Raw genomic sequence first — 12689 nt, forward strand, 5'->3', positions numbered from 1 at the left:
GCTCAAAAATAACACGAATAATGACGATATACAAGAGCAATCGTGCCTCAGGAATGCAATTGTGGTGCTTTATTAATATGCTTGGATTTTATTTTTATTCCTTTAAGAAAAATAGTGTTTTATCTTCACTATACCACATTTCTTCATCAGCAAAAGTCAGGGACAGGAAACCAATGGGTAAACATTTTTATTTATAGACATGTACGGTTTAATTGCGCGTAGGCGATTTCTTTACACGGACGAAACACACACATAAAGTGTCTGGTTTTAAGAAAGCATGCTACGCTTCCGGCGTCCAACATTTATGCTATAGGCTATGCGGTTATACTTACGTGCGACGTGCTTACGTAAAAGTGATAGTTTCAGCAAAACAAGTTACATCAGCATAGGAGCCTGCTGCGCTACCCACTCGACGACTACCCAGTGACCACCGTAAGCTGCAAAACGGTTTGACGCAAACCGATATACAAGCATACATACATACAACATATACAGCCCATGTAAACTGTGGGAATGCATGAAAACTAATTTTAGCGCATTGCTTGTCCGCACTACAGCATGCACATCAATGATAGATATGCCCCGAAAATGAGCATGCATGCATTGATGACAGCACTTGGAGCACGATGTCCAGAGGACTCCCGCAGACACGTGTCGTTAGACACGCGGAGCTTCCGGGCTGTGCCACAGAAAAGATCGTAGAGGAAATGACAGTGCAGTATGGGTCTGGACATGGCGCTTGCTGGTGAGTACAGGACGCACTCCGTGCCTGCGACGCGGGTAAGGCAGCCCCGCATAAAGACGTCTTCAATTGCTATACAGTTTCCTTTCAGCAAGTCACACATTACTGGTCATGCCGCTATCAATGTAATCAAAACTGCTGCTTCAGAAGGAGCAGCAGCAAAACATGTGTCATGTGGTTCGATCAATGGTGCCACGTCATCATTCCAGGACTGGACCATGTGCGTAACTGTGCCATAGTTACGCAATGGCGACACCAATAAGCAAGGACTTCGTGGATTGTTTGTTCTAAACAAGCTATTTCAATGTAGTAGCGCGGGTAGCGCACTTAAGTTACATAAGGAGCCAGCGCGCAGTGTAATGGGTGAGAACTGAGACGTGCACAGATTCGACTTTCTATTTAGCGGTAGGCGAAATTCTCTATCTACGAGTCTTAATGGATTCCTGTCGCCACGCACTAGATAACCTACCCATGGTATTCAAGCTCCTCGCGTATGTCGTTTCCTGGAAAACACCTGTTAGAGAACGGAGGACACCAAAATGGAATTCGACATACGGCGTCATCTAGAACATTTCTTTCGACACATTTCGAGGTAAGGTTTGGAATGTTGCTACGGTACAAAGTTCTACTTAAGTAATGGCCACATAAACACCTGTTCTATATGTAATGAAGAAGATAGCACACGCGTCGCTGGGGCCGCATGGCTCCTCAAGTGGGGAAGATAAGACCAAGGGAATGGTCTCGCTGTTTTCCTCGCGCTAGCGCTTGACTGGGACTGCTCCGCTGCTCTTTGCGCAAGGCGCGACGTAACTGGGGTTCTTGCTAACCGTCTATAAGCCCCATTGCATTTGGTGGAGGCGCTGAGTACTCTAACAAATCGACCTGGAACTCCAGAGCCTCTTTCTTCCAGCCGCTAACTTCAATACCACGCCGGACGACGCCGGTGAGAGACCGACTTCGTCAGCTGAACCAGTCACCTGCGGTGCCGTTCGTCAACGAGACCGAGCTGTCTTCAGTGGCACCGCTGGTAGTGGCGTTGAGGACTGGCTCTCGTCGTACGAACAAGTAAGAAAGCACAACAAATGCGACGATTGGACAATACTCGCCAGCGTTATTTTTATCTCGTGGATGTCTCCATGCAACCTCTGGATCCGAAATCATGAGAAAAATATTGCGACGTGTGATGACTTTAAGACTACCTTCGTGGAGGTATTTGGCCGTCTGGTCGTGCAAAAGCTTCGCACCGAACAACGCCTCCGCCAACGAGCACAACCGCCGGACGAGAAATTCACGATTTCTACTGAAGACGTCATAGATCCCTGCAAGCGAGTGAGCCCAGCGATGACTGAGGAAAATAAGACTGAAGAAATTCTCTAGGAATTTGAACATAAATTTGTCTGTCGGTCTGTCTGCCCGTCCGTCGGTCCGTCCGTCGGTCTGTCCGTCCATCCGCCCATCTGTCTTTCTGTCTGTCTACGGATAATGGTGCACAACAACACCTAGAGCTAACATTGTTGTCTCGCTGTGTCTTCTGTGTAGAACATAACAAACAAAACTGGTCCATACAGGGTAACATTTAGCAACTTATCGCGACTGTCCTAGGCCGCCAACCCTGCCCCCAAATGAAGTCAATAAACGCAAACAACACAGAAAATTCGCTTACCTCGGTTTCAGCAGAATCATGCGTGGGATCTGCATAATTTTACGTACCCCTTTGCACTCGGAAAGAATGAAGTTTTCTGACGGTTCTCGCCATCAGTTTTCATTCACAATAGTTTATGTAAACTGCCCTGACACGGTACTGTCGCTAAGGCGATGTAGACAAGACAACAAGCGAAATATTTGCTTCACGGCTGTCTGTCTATACGACAACAATGTTGTATTTTCGAGCACAGATCCTAGGCGCTCATTCCTGCGGCCGGCGTCAGCGTAGACGTCCTACCTCACTACCGAGAGGACTAGCACCGCTGCACGTGAGAGCAAAGGCGGAGTGCGGAGGAAACCGGAGGAGGAGGGTATGGTCAAATCGTGAGAAGAAAAGCATAACGCCGCGCACAGGGGGCTTTGCGGCGACGATGGCTACGAGATTGCGCCAGAGTAGCGCGCGCCATCTGTATGGAAAGAAAGCGCTGCGTGAGCGTATATTATATGCGGTAGCTGCCGTGAATCGCATCCTGACGTCACTCACGCTCTCGCTCTCGCAATCTCCTGATTAGCGAGGCAGTCACGCCACACTTCATTTGCAACGTGCCGCATGAGACAGATTGTTCACGACAGCCGACAGATCGCAAAATGAAAACACGCATACAGCTGCGTTCAGATTTTTCATCGGGGGATATTGTAATCGTCGGTGATTTTTTTTTTTTTGTAGCGGCAAAATTTCAAAATACTTGCCCAAGTTTTTACACAGTCGTAACGCTAACTTGTATACCTTATGTGACATGGTATTCATGAGGGCTTACTCCAGGTAAAGGCCACATACATCACAAACGCGACACGTGCCACACTGTCTTGGCGTCTTTTTAATGCGTAAGCATGGTTTGAATACTGAACCAGCTCCGTTACACGAAAATTGCAATGCCTTGTATATGTACGAAAATGCGTAATTTAGAAAGACATATACTCGTTCTATATATGTAAATGTAGGTAGTTGGTAGCTTTATACGCGATAAGGAACAGTTGAAAACAAAAGTCATCACAGAGAATACCCGCAGAGCTCCATAAAATGTGCACGGGAAGCTTATAGTACGGGCGGACAAAATGAAATTTGGGTTGCGCTTACACACACTTGAAAAACTCCTGCATTCTTTATTGTTTTCAATGATTATATCACTCTTTGAGTTGGTTTACTGCATATATTCCTCATCAAATGCGACACAGAGCACTTTCTTGCGAATAGGATGGTTCCAACATTGTTTATATAATTTAAATATATTTATTTAAGCTGCGTAGGCATGGCATGCAATAGGCTTTGTTACATCGAAGTGAACATCAGCGTCACTAAAGATGCGTGATCTATACTCTTCTATGTTTATAACTGCTCGGGTTGATCATTAGTTATACTCATGAAGTGGTAGATCTCGTACAGATATTTCACGCTTAAGACGTAGGCACCACAACCAGCAACTATGACTTACGATTTTGAGTTGAAATAGAAGCAACAAGTTTGCAGTTTCTGCAGTCCGAAAAGAGCACGTGGTCTCGCTTCGCCGCCGGGTCTGGTGGCGAAAACGGTAAATGAAACATGTCAGGACACGAAATTACACACCTCATAACTTCTACGAACGATAATAAACTCGGTGATGAATGACTGGTGGCTCAGTCTTTGCTACGCTAGGTCGCAAGACATTTAGGCAAAATCTTAAGGTTGGGACGAGGAAGAAGTGTCTTTTGACACTGTTCTGTTCTTTCTACCCCAGATTCGTTCGGGCGACACTGGCGTCAGAGCGCCAGTGACAGCGAAGACACCCATGCCTGTTCCCTTAGTAGTGAGGACTCTTCCGACGGCGACTTCGAGCTTGTGCGGAGCCGCAAAGCGAAGATAAGGAACACCAGGGTGTCTTCATTGTCAAGTACACTAACAGTAGGACACACGCAGAGGCCGGACACCAATAGCATCATAATTGTGCCCCGGCTTCCTACCGCCAACAGGAAGTACCTAACAGACAGTCTGTGTCAATGTCACCGGGATCCCTGGTGGAAAATGAAATATATGACATTCGAGTGAACACTCAGAAAAAAAGTACTGGGGGTTGATGTTCTGCGTACGTGCGCTCTGATCGCTCTACGTAGTCGAAAAGACATTGCTGTAATCCAGGGGCGTTATAATGTGACAAACAAAGGTGCAGGATTGGGCTTATTGGTGAAGCATGCTTTGAAGTTTGAATACTAGCGCAAGGACAGCAGAGAGGACAGAAGAGTGAACAGCAATTTGTTCTCTCCCCTTTGCTGTCCTTGCGCGGTTATTTAAACTTTAAAGCAGTAAGGTAAAGCTATTGCGAACTTTTGTATTCCAATTCTGCAATCAGATCGCCATCGTAGTTCAAAAAATTTGCGCGCCGCCACCCACTGCGCTTGTCTGTCCCGTGACATCACGGAAACTGCGAAAACGCTTCATCTGATATGTGCCCTTACAAAAAATGTTGTTGGAAATCCACTGATTTTCCATCGATATATTATTGTACCATCAACACAAAAATTATGGAAATTCCATTGGCATTTCATGGAGGATTTGTTGACAGATCATGGAAAAGTGGCCACCGTGAATCCATTGTATTTCCATGGGAGTATTATGGTGTGGTATTTCCATGGGGTCTCCATGGTATTTTTATTGTGTTGTTATTTCATGGGATCTTCATTGTACTGTTCTTCCACTGGGTTGTCATTGTATTGCAAATCATATGGACCGCAAAAAAGACGGGGACATAGAAAGAAAACACATACACAGCACAGGCGGCCTGTGCTGTGTATGTGTTTTCTTCCTATGTCCCCGTCTTTTTTGCGGTCAATATGATTTGCAGTAAATACCAACTAGGCCAAACTGAAGTTCTTCTGTCATTGTATTGCGCAGTATCTTCATGAAGTTGTCATTGCATTTAGTCCTCAATGCAATGACTTCATGTAAGATGCTTACTGAGGCTGAATATGCGGTGCAGCCAGCAGTAACAAACAAGAAGGCATATAAAAAGGCATGGTCTTACTTCATTTTATTTATCACGAAAGCAAGGATAGGCTCTTCTTGATGTATGGAACACTGGCTCCCGGAAACTGAGCAGGTGTATCCTGGAAACATATGAGTAAATGAAACAATGTGCAGCTCTGGCAAATTAAATTAGCAGGCAATAGTGATTATTTAAGCAACAAAACTAAGAAATAAATATCTGCTAGAAGCTTTCATGTTTAATCCATGTACTACTGATGTTCTGTATAAGGAGCTATAATAACAGTATAAGGAGTCATGGTAAATGTGGCAAGAGCTTTGTAGGAGCTGCTAGACAAAAAGTATACAAGTGAGCTTCTATGCAGTTTAAACTAGCTTTATGCTTGAATTATCTGCCTGAAAAATCCTGCAATATTTTTTTTTATCGTTGATTAAATGTTATTACAAATAGCATTATGCTTAAAATTATTTGATGGTCACTATGGCAATGAAAAGCTTGAACATAGCATATGAAAACATTGCAACTGGTATTCACTACTTTCTGTCACACTTTAATTGGTTTAAGAGAAAACATTCAGCATTCTTAAAGTAGGTGCAGCCTGCTGGTTACACATCACAGCAGTGGTGGTCAGACATGCGGCAAATGAACTAAATTAGCTCCATGCTCAACGTGACTGTCACACGAATGTGTGGGGCTCTTCCTCTCTGCATTCACTAAGTTCCTGCTAGAGTGTACCTTTCATGCAACATATATATTTGACACTTTATAATAGCAATAAGCGCTAAGTTAACCCAAGAAGTCTTGAAAAATAGTGCAGGCTTTTCTTAGTAAAGAAACAAAGCTGTAAGATAGCCAGCACATAGCAAATCGCCGAGCATATATTAAAATGTGCCATCAGAAATAGCGGGTGCAGAAGTCGACCTAGGAATACATGTGTGCTATCTGGCCAGCTATGATCTTGAAGCAGCACACTTACATCTGTCACGTACACTTAGAAAGGGCATACACAGGCACCGGACTGCAACTACTGCTTTATTGCTCAAAGACCCATGTTTTATAGTGTCTCTTGTGAAGCGTACATGCCCTGGTGGCAGTGAGGTGTGACAAGAGCCAGGATAAAATGCACAAAAAACACAAATAAAGATGAAATTTTTGGATTTCCACTCTATGAATAACCAAAGTCCAAGATAGCAGCATGCTTCTTCTGAGAATGATACTGGGGGGCAACTGATACACCTATCTCTCCATTTGTCAATTTCTATTGCTTCAAGAATTTCCGTTTGCTTTTTGTGTTCTCTGCGCACAACTTCCGTATCTTTCAGTATGGGTTTGCAGCCACAATCCTTGCAATGAAACGCTCAATGATCTGAATCTTTAGCCATGTAGTGATAATTGTGCTCAGTTAGCCTCGCACTCAAGGACCTGCCCGTCTGCCCAATGTATACCTTGTTACAGGACAGAGGGAGCTTATAAACCACTCTCTCTGAACAATTCACACAGGGCTTCCAGTGGTTGATTGCACAGGCACTTATTCCTTTTTTCGCGCCATTCCCCTTTTTGCACAGGCTCGACAATCACAGAGGCACGCAAAACACCACATCAATACCAGCCCTGTGACCTATATTTAGCAGATTTGGGAAATTGTGAGTACATAAGGCATGACCAGCTTGTAATGCCTTGTGACTGTGCGTGGATCCGCTCGCCTTTTCTGTCTTCTTATGTAAGCATTCTGCAACTGATGAAGAGCTTCGATGAATACCCAGAGCTCCTGAGGCAGGTTACCTGGTTCGTTAAGCTTGTTTCACATTTGTGATGGCATGTTTTTTGCAGTGTGTTAAGAAAGCAAGAGTGGACAATCACCCTTTTCACAAGCTTTGAATGGGCCGAGTTGTAGGGAAGGACAGCTTTGTTGCTCCTTGGCTCATAAGACCAACAGATTTGATCAGAGGATACATATGCACCAAGGTCTAAAAACCTAATAAAACCGCTGATAGGTAGCTTATGTGTTAGTAACAATGACGTGAGGCATTTATAAAACACTGCATTGGTGTGTATGTTGGTATTATGAACCAAGGAGCAACAAATCTGTCCTTCCCTACCAATCGGCACATTCAAAGCTTGTGAAGAGGGCGATTGTCTGCTTTTGCTTTCTTAACGCACTGCAAAAATCATGCCATCACAAATGTGAAACCAGCTTCACAAACAAGGTAACCCGCCTCAGGAGCCCTAGGTATCTATCGAAGCTCTTGATACGTTTCAGGTTACTAAACACAAAAAAGTGAGCGGATCCACTGCAGTCACTAGGACTGTCAAGACAACGCAGTCATACCTTATGTACACACAATTTCCCACAATCTGCAAAAGATAGGTCAAAGGGCAGGCGTTGATGTAGTGTATACCACACCTGTGCAGTTGTCGATCCTGTGCAAAAAGGTGAATGGCACAAAAAAAAGAACAAGTCCCTGTGCAATCAACCATCGAAAGACCTATGTCACTTGTGCAGACGGAGTGGTTTATAGGATCCTTCTGTCCTGTAACAACGCATACACTGGGCAGACATGCAGGTGCTTGAATATACAAGGCTAAATGAGCACATTTATCCCTGCACGGCTAAAGATACAAGTCATTTAGCCTTTCATTGCAAGGATTGGGGCTGCAAACCTGTCCTGAAAGATACGGAAGTTTTGCGCAGGGAACACAACAAACAAAGCAACAGAAACTGACAAATGGAAAGATAGGTCTATCGGCTGCACCTTGGTATCATTCTCTGAGAAAGCATGCCGCTATTTAGACTTTGATTATTCAGAGTGGGAATCCAAAAATGTCACCTCTATTTGTGTTTTTTTTTGTGTTTTACTCTCGCTCTTGTCACACCTCATTGCCATCAGAGCACGTGTGCTTTTCAAGTGGCACTACAATAGACGGGTCGTCTTTAAGCAATATTGCAGAATGTGCAGTCCAGCGCCTGTGTATGTCCTTTCTATGTGTACGTGTATGTGTCAGATGTAAGTGTGCTACTTCAATATCATGGCTCACCAACAAGCCCATCAGTATCTTTTAAGCAGCTGTGATCAATCTATAGCCCAACCAATCATTTCTTTTATCAGGCCTCTAAAATTTGTGCATAACTTTGTGGCCATAATGTAAATAATGAAAGAAGGGAACTATTTGTTTTTCTACACCAAATATTAGGAACACTTACTATACTTTATCCAGTTGCTAACAGTACAGTTTGTACAAATAGCCTTTCTTCAACTTATATGCATGTTCTGATTTCATTATTTAAGACTACATGACTATTAAAATAGCGTACACACCTATCGGTCTCCACACATACAGTGTTGAGGGCCTCCTCTTGAACCGTCTCGCCACGTAGGCAGCTCTTCCCCCAAACAGCGGCTTGCTATGGAGCCCACCATCAGTAAAGACGTGATGCAAAAGTGCCCTGACGAATTTTCCACAGCCACTGGTACAGGCACAGGCCTGGCTCAGCTGATCGAGGATGTTCTTATCAATCAGTGTCCGGCCACCAATGTCAACCTGCACACAGAAAATTAAGCGACACTTTAAAAGCTCACTTTTGATCACACAGAGCATAAAGGTGAACAATTTATCATCAAAAGGACAAGCCATAAATGACAGCAGAAGAAAAACAAATGTCTTGCAGCACCATTGCATGGTTTGCATTGCAGAGGCATTTCTTTGACAGTTGCTTGCAGTTACTGACACTGCAGCACATGTGCACGTGTGCGAACAAATATAAGTTGTTCAGAGGTGGACATAGTAGTTGCCGGCTGGCTGTCCACAGATACACAAGCTGTCGTCAGTGAGCGTGATCTCGTACACGATCATTGTTAATTATTGCTAAATAGCATACAGCACCAGCAACGTTCCTGCAACGGCTTGCTACCTGCCACCATGCTGCCCAGATATAAATTTTAGTCATAGTCACACATCGCAAGATCAACTGCAAATTTTTAAGTGATCCATACAGATACCTTTCGCTATGTCAAGTGATTCCAGGAGCCAGAAGTTGAGAAACACTGATTTAATCTTGCTTTGTTCACGGAATCATTTCAAATGCACTATATTGCCAAAAAAGAAAGCAAAAGAAGGAAGGGAGAACTGGCAGCACACAATAAGCGTACCTGTGTGCAAGCAATTACTGGTTCTTCTGGCTTGCTCTCGATGTTGAGGATTTTTTGTAGCCTCTTCACTCTCTTGCCAGCTTCTGCATAATGAGAAAGCAATACAACCGCTGAATAAAAGTAATATGTACTTCAACCATTTCAGCGATAAAGCACCAAATGCTACTTCCTTATGCAGCGAAATATCTCACACTTAATAATGAATTTTGCGACCCTTCGGTTCTTTTTGTGCATCAGTCACTGATGCATGATTTGGCGAGCCTGGCATTTAACATGAGTCGGATGCGTGACACTTCGTGATAGTCGGGTGAAGCCGAGAAGCCTTCCATTAAAGTGTTGCAGGTCTTCACACATGCTGCACAGATAGTTTTGAATTCAAGAATAGGCATGTTTATCCACAAAATTTTAACAAAAAATTAATGGGTATTTCTTTCAAGCAGCAAAAGGGAACAAATCAGTATGATCAATACATCTAAGTTTTTCTTTAAATATGCTTCAGTATTCAATATTCCTCATAAATTCTAGTACGGACTGAATACTACCAGACCCATACACTGCTGCAGTGTGCTTTTTTGTCCCGAGTCATTGAGTTACATACATAAACCGACTAGAGGGCCTCGACACCTATACTTCCATACATATTACAGGGCGTGTACACTGGAGCGTTTGATGTGGAAGGGCTGGTTCAACTGGTTCTTGTTATGTTAGCACTGTTTATTCGGTGTAGCAAAGTAGATTCGCACATGCAGGGAAGGGCCTTAAAGATCCTTTTTATATTCACAGAAACCATTAATCAGATGGTGTAAGATTGTTGCCTGCTGTTGATGTGTCACGCAAGTTTGCACTAATATCAGAAACAATGTGCCCTGCACTCTTCTCCAGATGCTGTGGATGCCACTATTTAAAGTATTTTATAAATGCAGTATTACATATCAGCTACACAGTGAAATGCCATCAATAATAAAAAAATGTATATAAGTGCTTGATGCTTATGTAACCAAGTGTTTCTTGCTGCCAGCTACTGTGTTAGCAATGTATTTTATTTATGTGACTGAATGAATTAGTTGAATATTTTTATTGTTCACTGCATATGTTTTAGGTATACTGAAATAGCAAGAACCGAATTCTTTTACCGACAGTTTTTCACAGGGCGGTTAAGAGAAAAACATTTCCAAAGTAAGTGTCTGATATTACGACATCTTTATGACAAGGCACATTTCTGTGCGAACATAAAAGTAGGAATTTGGGTCAGTCCTCTGAAGGGAAAAATAACCCAGATTTGGTCTAAAGGTTGCATCGTTTCTCTCGTATTCAGATGCTTGCATGCTTTCATAACCTTTTTTTCTTTCTTTTTTTGCAAGAACGCATATATTTATAGTAACGCCGGATTAACAAGTCTTTTTCTGTAATACACTATAGGTTTGAGTAAAATCTTGTTCTTTAAAATATCCAGAACACACAAATAATTTCACAGAAATAATTTTGCAACATGAAAAAGATAACCAGGGCTGAGAGAGAAACTGGTGGCGTCAATCACATGCGCTTTAGGCATTTTTTTCTACTTTTTTTACAACACGTTAGCATTCGATTCGCGAACGATCAACCAGGCTGTTTTATAGGACGATCCGCGTTTATTAGACATGACACGATATCGGCCACGACATTTCTGCATGATTATTTGATGACAATACAAGGAAAAGACGGTCCGCCAATTCGGTTTTCATATAAACGGCTATGCATGGGTCCTGCTGCAACGGTAATACTTAAAACAGGGTCAAGCAAGTTAAACATTCAAATTCTGTGATTTTACTGTCCAAAGCCACGATCTCACTACAAGGCACGCCGCAGTGTATAACTGAATTAAATTTGACCACGACCCCGATCTTTAACAAGCACCCATATCCAAGCACGAGCGTTTTTTGCATTTCGCCCCATCGAAATCCGGCTGCCGCAGCCGGAGTTGCACCTGCGGCCTCAAGGCCAGTGGTGCAACACTAAGCTACCGCAACGGGTGGGGACGAGCATGACAACACAGGAACAGGCGCCCTTGTTTTAAGTAGTTTCGTGCATTTCAGTTCGCGATAAACTTGGCTACCGTGTAGTACAGACGAATAGGCCAGGCTGCTAAATACACAGCTTAAACAGACATGACCCCACCTTGGCGCTCGATGGACCGAATGAGCATGCAACACGCTACACATGCACCCGGGACCGGCCCGGCACGAAATGTTTTGAAACACCGACGCCGCGCACCACGCGTGAATCAGACATACAGCTCGGAGTGGGCGACTCACACAGCACGAGCGCCACAGGCGCATGTCTGCCCGACGTACACCCAGAGACAAAAAAAGCGCCCCGCGACTTCTACGACACCAGTCAGAACGTTGCCGATCAGTTATACAGACAAGAAACGTGCTTACCGTCGGGTCAGCCGGCGCTCCATTCTTCGTGCAAGCTTCCACGCAGGCCAGTCGGTGGCATACCTCCGCGTCAGCCAGTGGACGGACGGGCACATTCAGCTTTTCGTCTCCCAACGCTCTTGGCAAAAATGTCTCTTGTCGCGCAACAGCCGATCACAACGCACACGCATGCTTACAGCTCACGACGCACACAACGCGCACACGGGGACCACTAAAAAAGCAAAATGGCGACGAAAACAAATGCCAAACAACCAAACACGCAAAAAAAGAAAAAAATTTCAATGTTGCTTGCTAACTTTTGTACATTTCGCTAGGTTTGGTAAAAAACTTTCAAAAATATTTCGTTCGGGAAGAACTCCTATAATTTTTTTGCAAAGCTGTCAGTTATACACAAAGTGTAATAAAATAAGTTATGTTGCTGCGCAAATCGCAATTATCTGCGTTGAAACAATGATTCAGTATCGATGGCAATGTTGAAGCATAGCCTCCGAGATTCTCTCTGTGACGACACATCGTCTCGATCTTGAAGGCAACAAATCCATCAAGTTGTCACGAAGCGAGTAGTCGCAAGTGGTGGCGATTCACCACTGGTTTGGCTCATTCCCTAAGTGGTCGTTGTTGCAGCCGCGCGAATGCAGTGGCAAAGCTGTGCTGCTTAACCAATGCGCTGAAGGTTACCTTACGCGGCAACGATGGCGCGAGAAAAAGTGAACGGCAT

At 43.9% G+C, this 12689-nt stretch overlaps 1 protein-coding gene and 1 long non-coding RNA gene across 2 annotated transcripts in view; both read right to left on the reverse strand.

The window, feature by feature from the left end:
* Positions 1 to 187: 187 nt before the first annotated feature.
* Positions 188 to 12689, reverse strand: part of LOC135917387 (uncharacterized) — a 118005-nt gene continuing 105503 nt past the window's right edge. Inside the window, exons 4-5 of the mRNA XM_065450961.2 lie at positions 3880 to 3960; positions 188 to 769 (exon numbers count right to left, since the gene is read on the reverse strand). Coding sequence (XP_065307033.2) covers positions 552 to 769; positions 3880 to 3960 — 299 coding nt within the window. The 3' untranslated portion in view covers positions 188 to 551. The remainder of the gene's footprint in view (positions 770 to 3879; positions 3961 to 12689) is intronic.
* Positions 5414 to 12190, reverse strand: LOC135917384 (uncharacterized). Its single transcript, XR_010569257.2, has 4 exons — positions 11972 to 12190; positions 9552 to 9634; positions 8721 to 8943; positions 5414 to 5524 (listed from the first exon to the last, which is right to left on the reverse strand). It is a non-coding gene; the product is annotated as an uncharacterized lncRNA (long non-coding RNA).

This window comes from Dermacentor albipictus, chromosome 2, assembly GCF_038994185.2.
Source record: "Dermacentor albipictus isolate Rhodes 1998 colony chromosome 2, USDA_Dalb.pri_finalv2, whole genome shotgun sequence".
Classification (NCBI taxonomy): Eukaryota; Metazoa; Arthropoda; class Arachnida; order Ixodida; family Ixodidae; genus Dermacentor; species Dermacentor albipictus.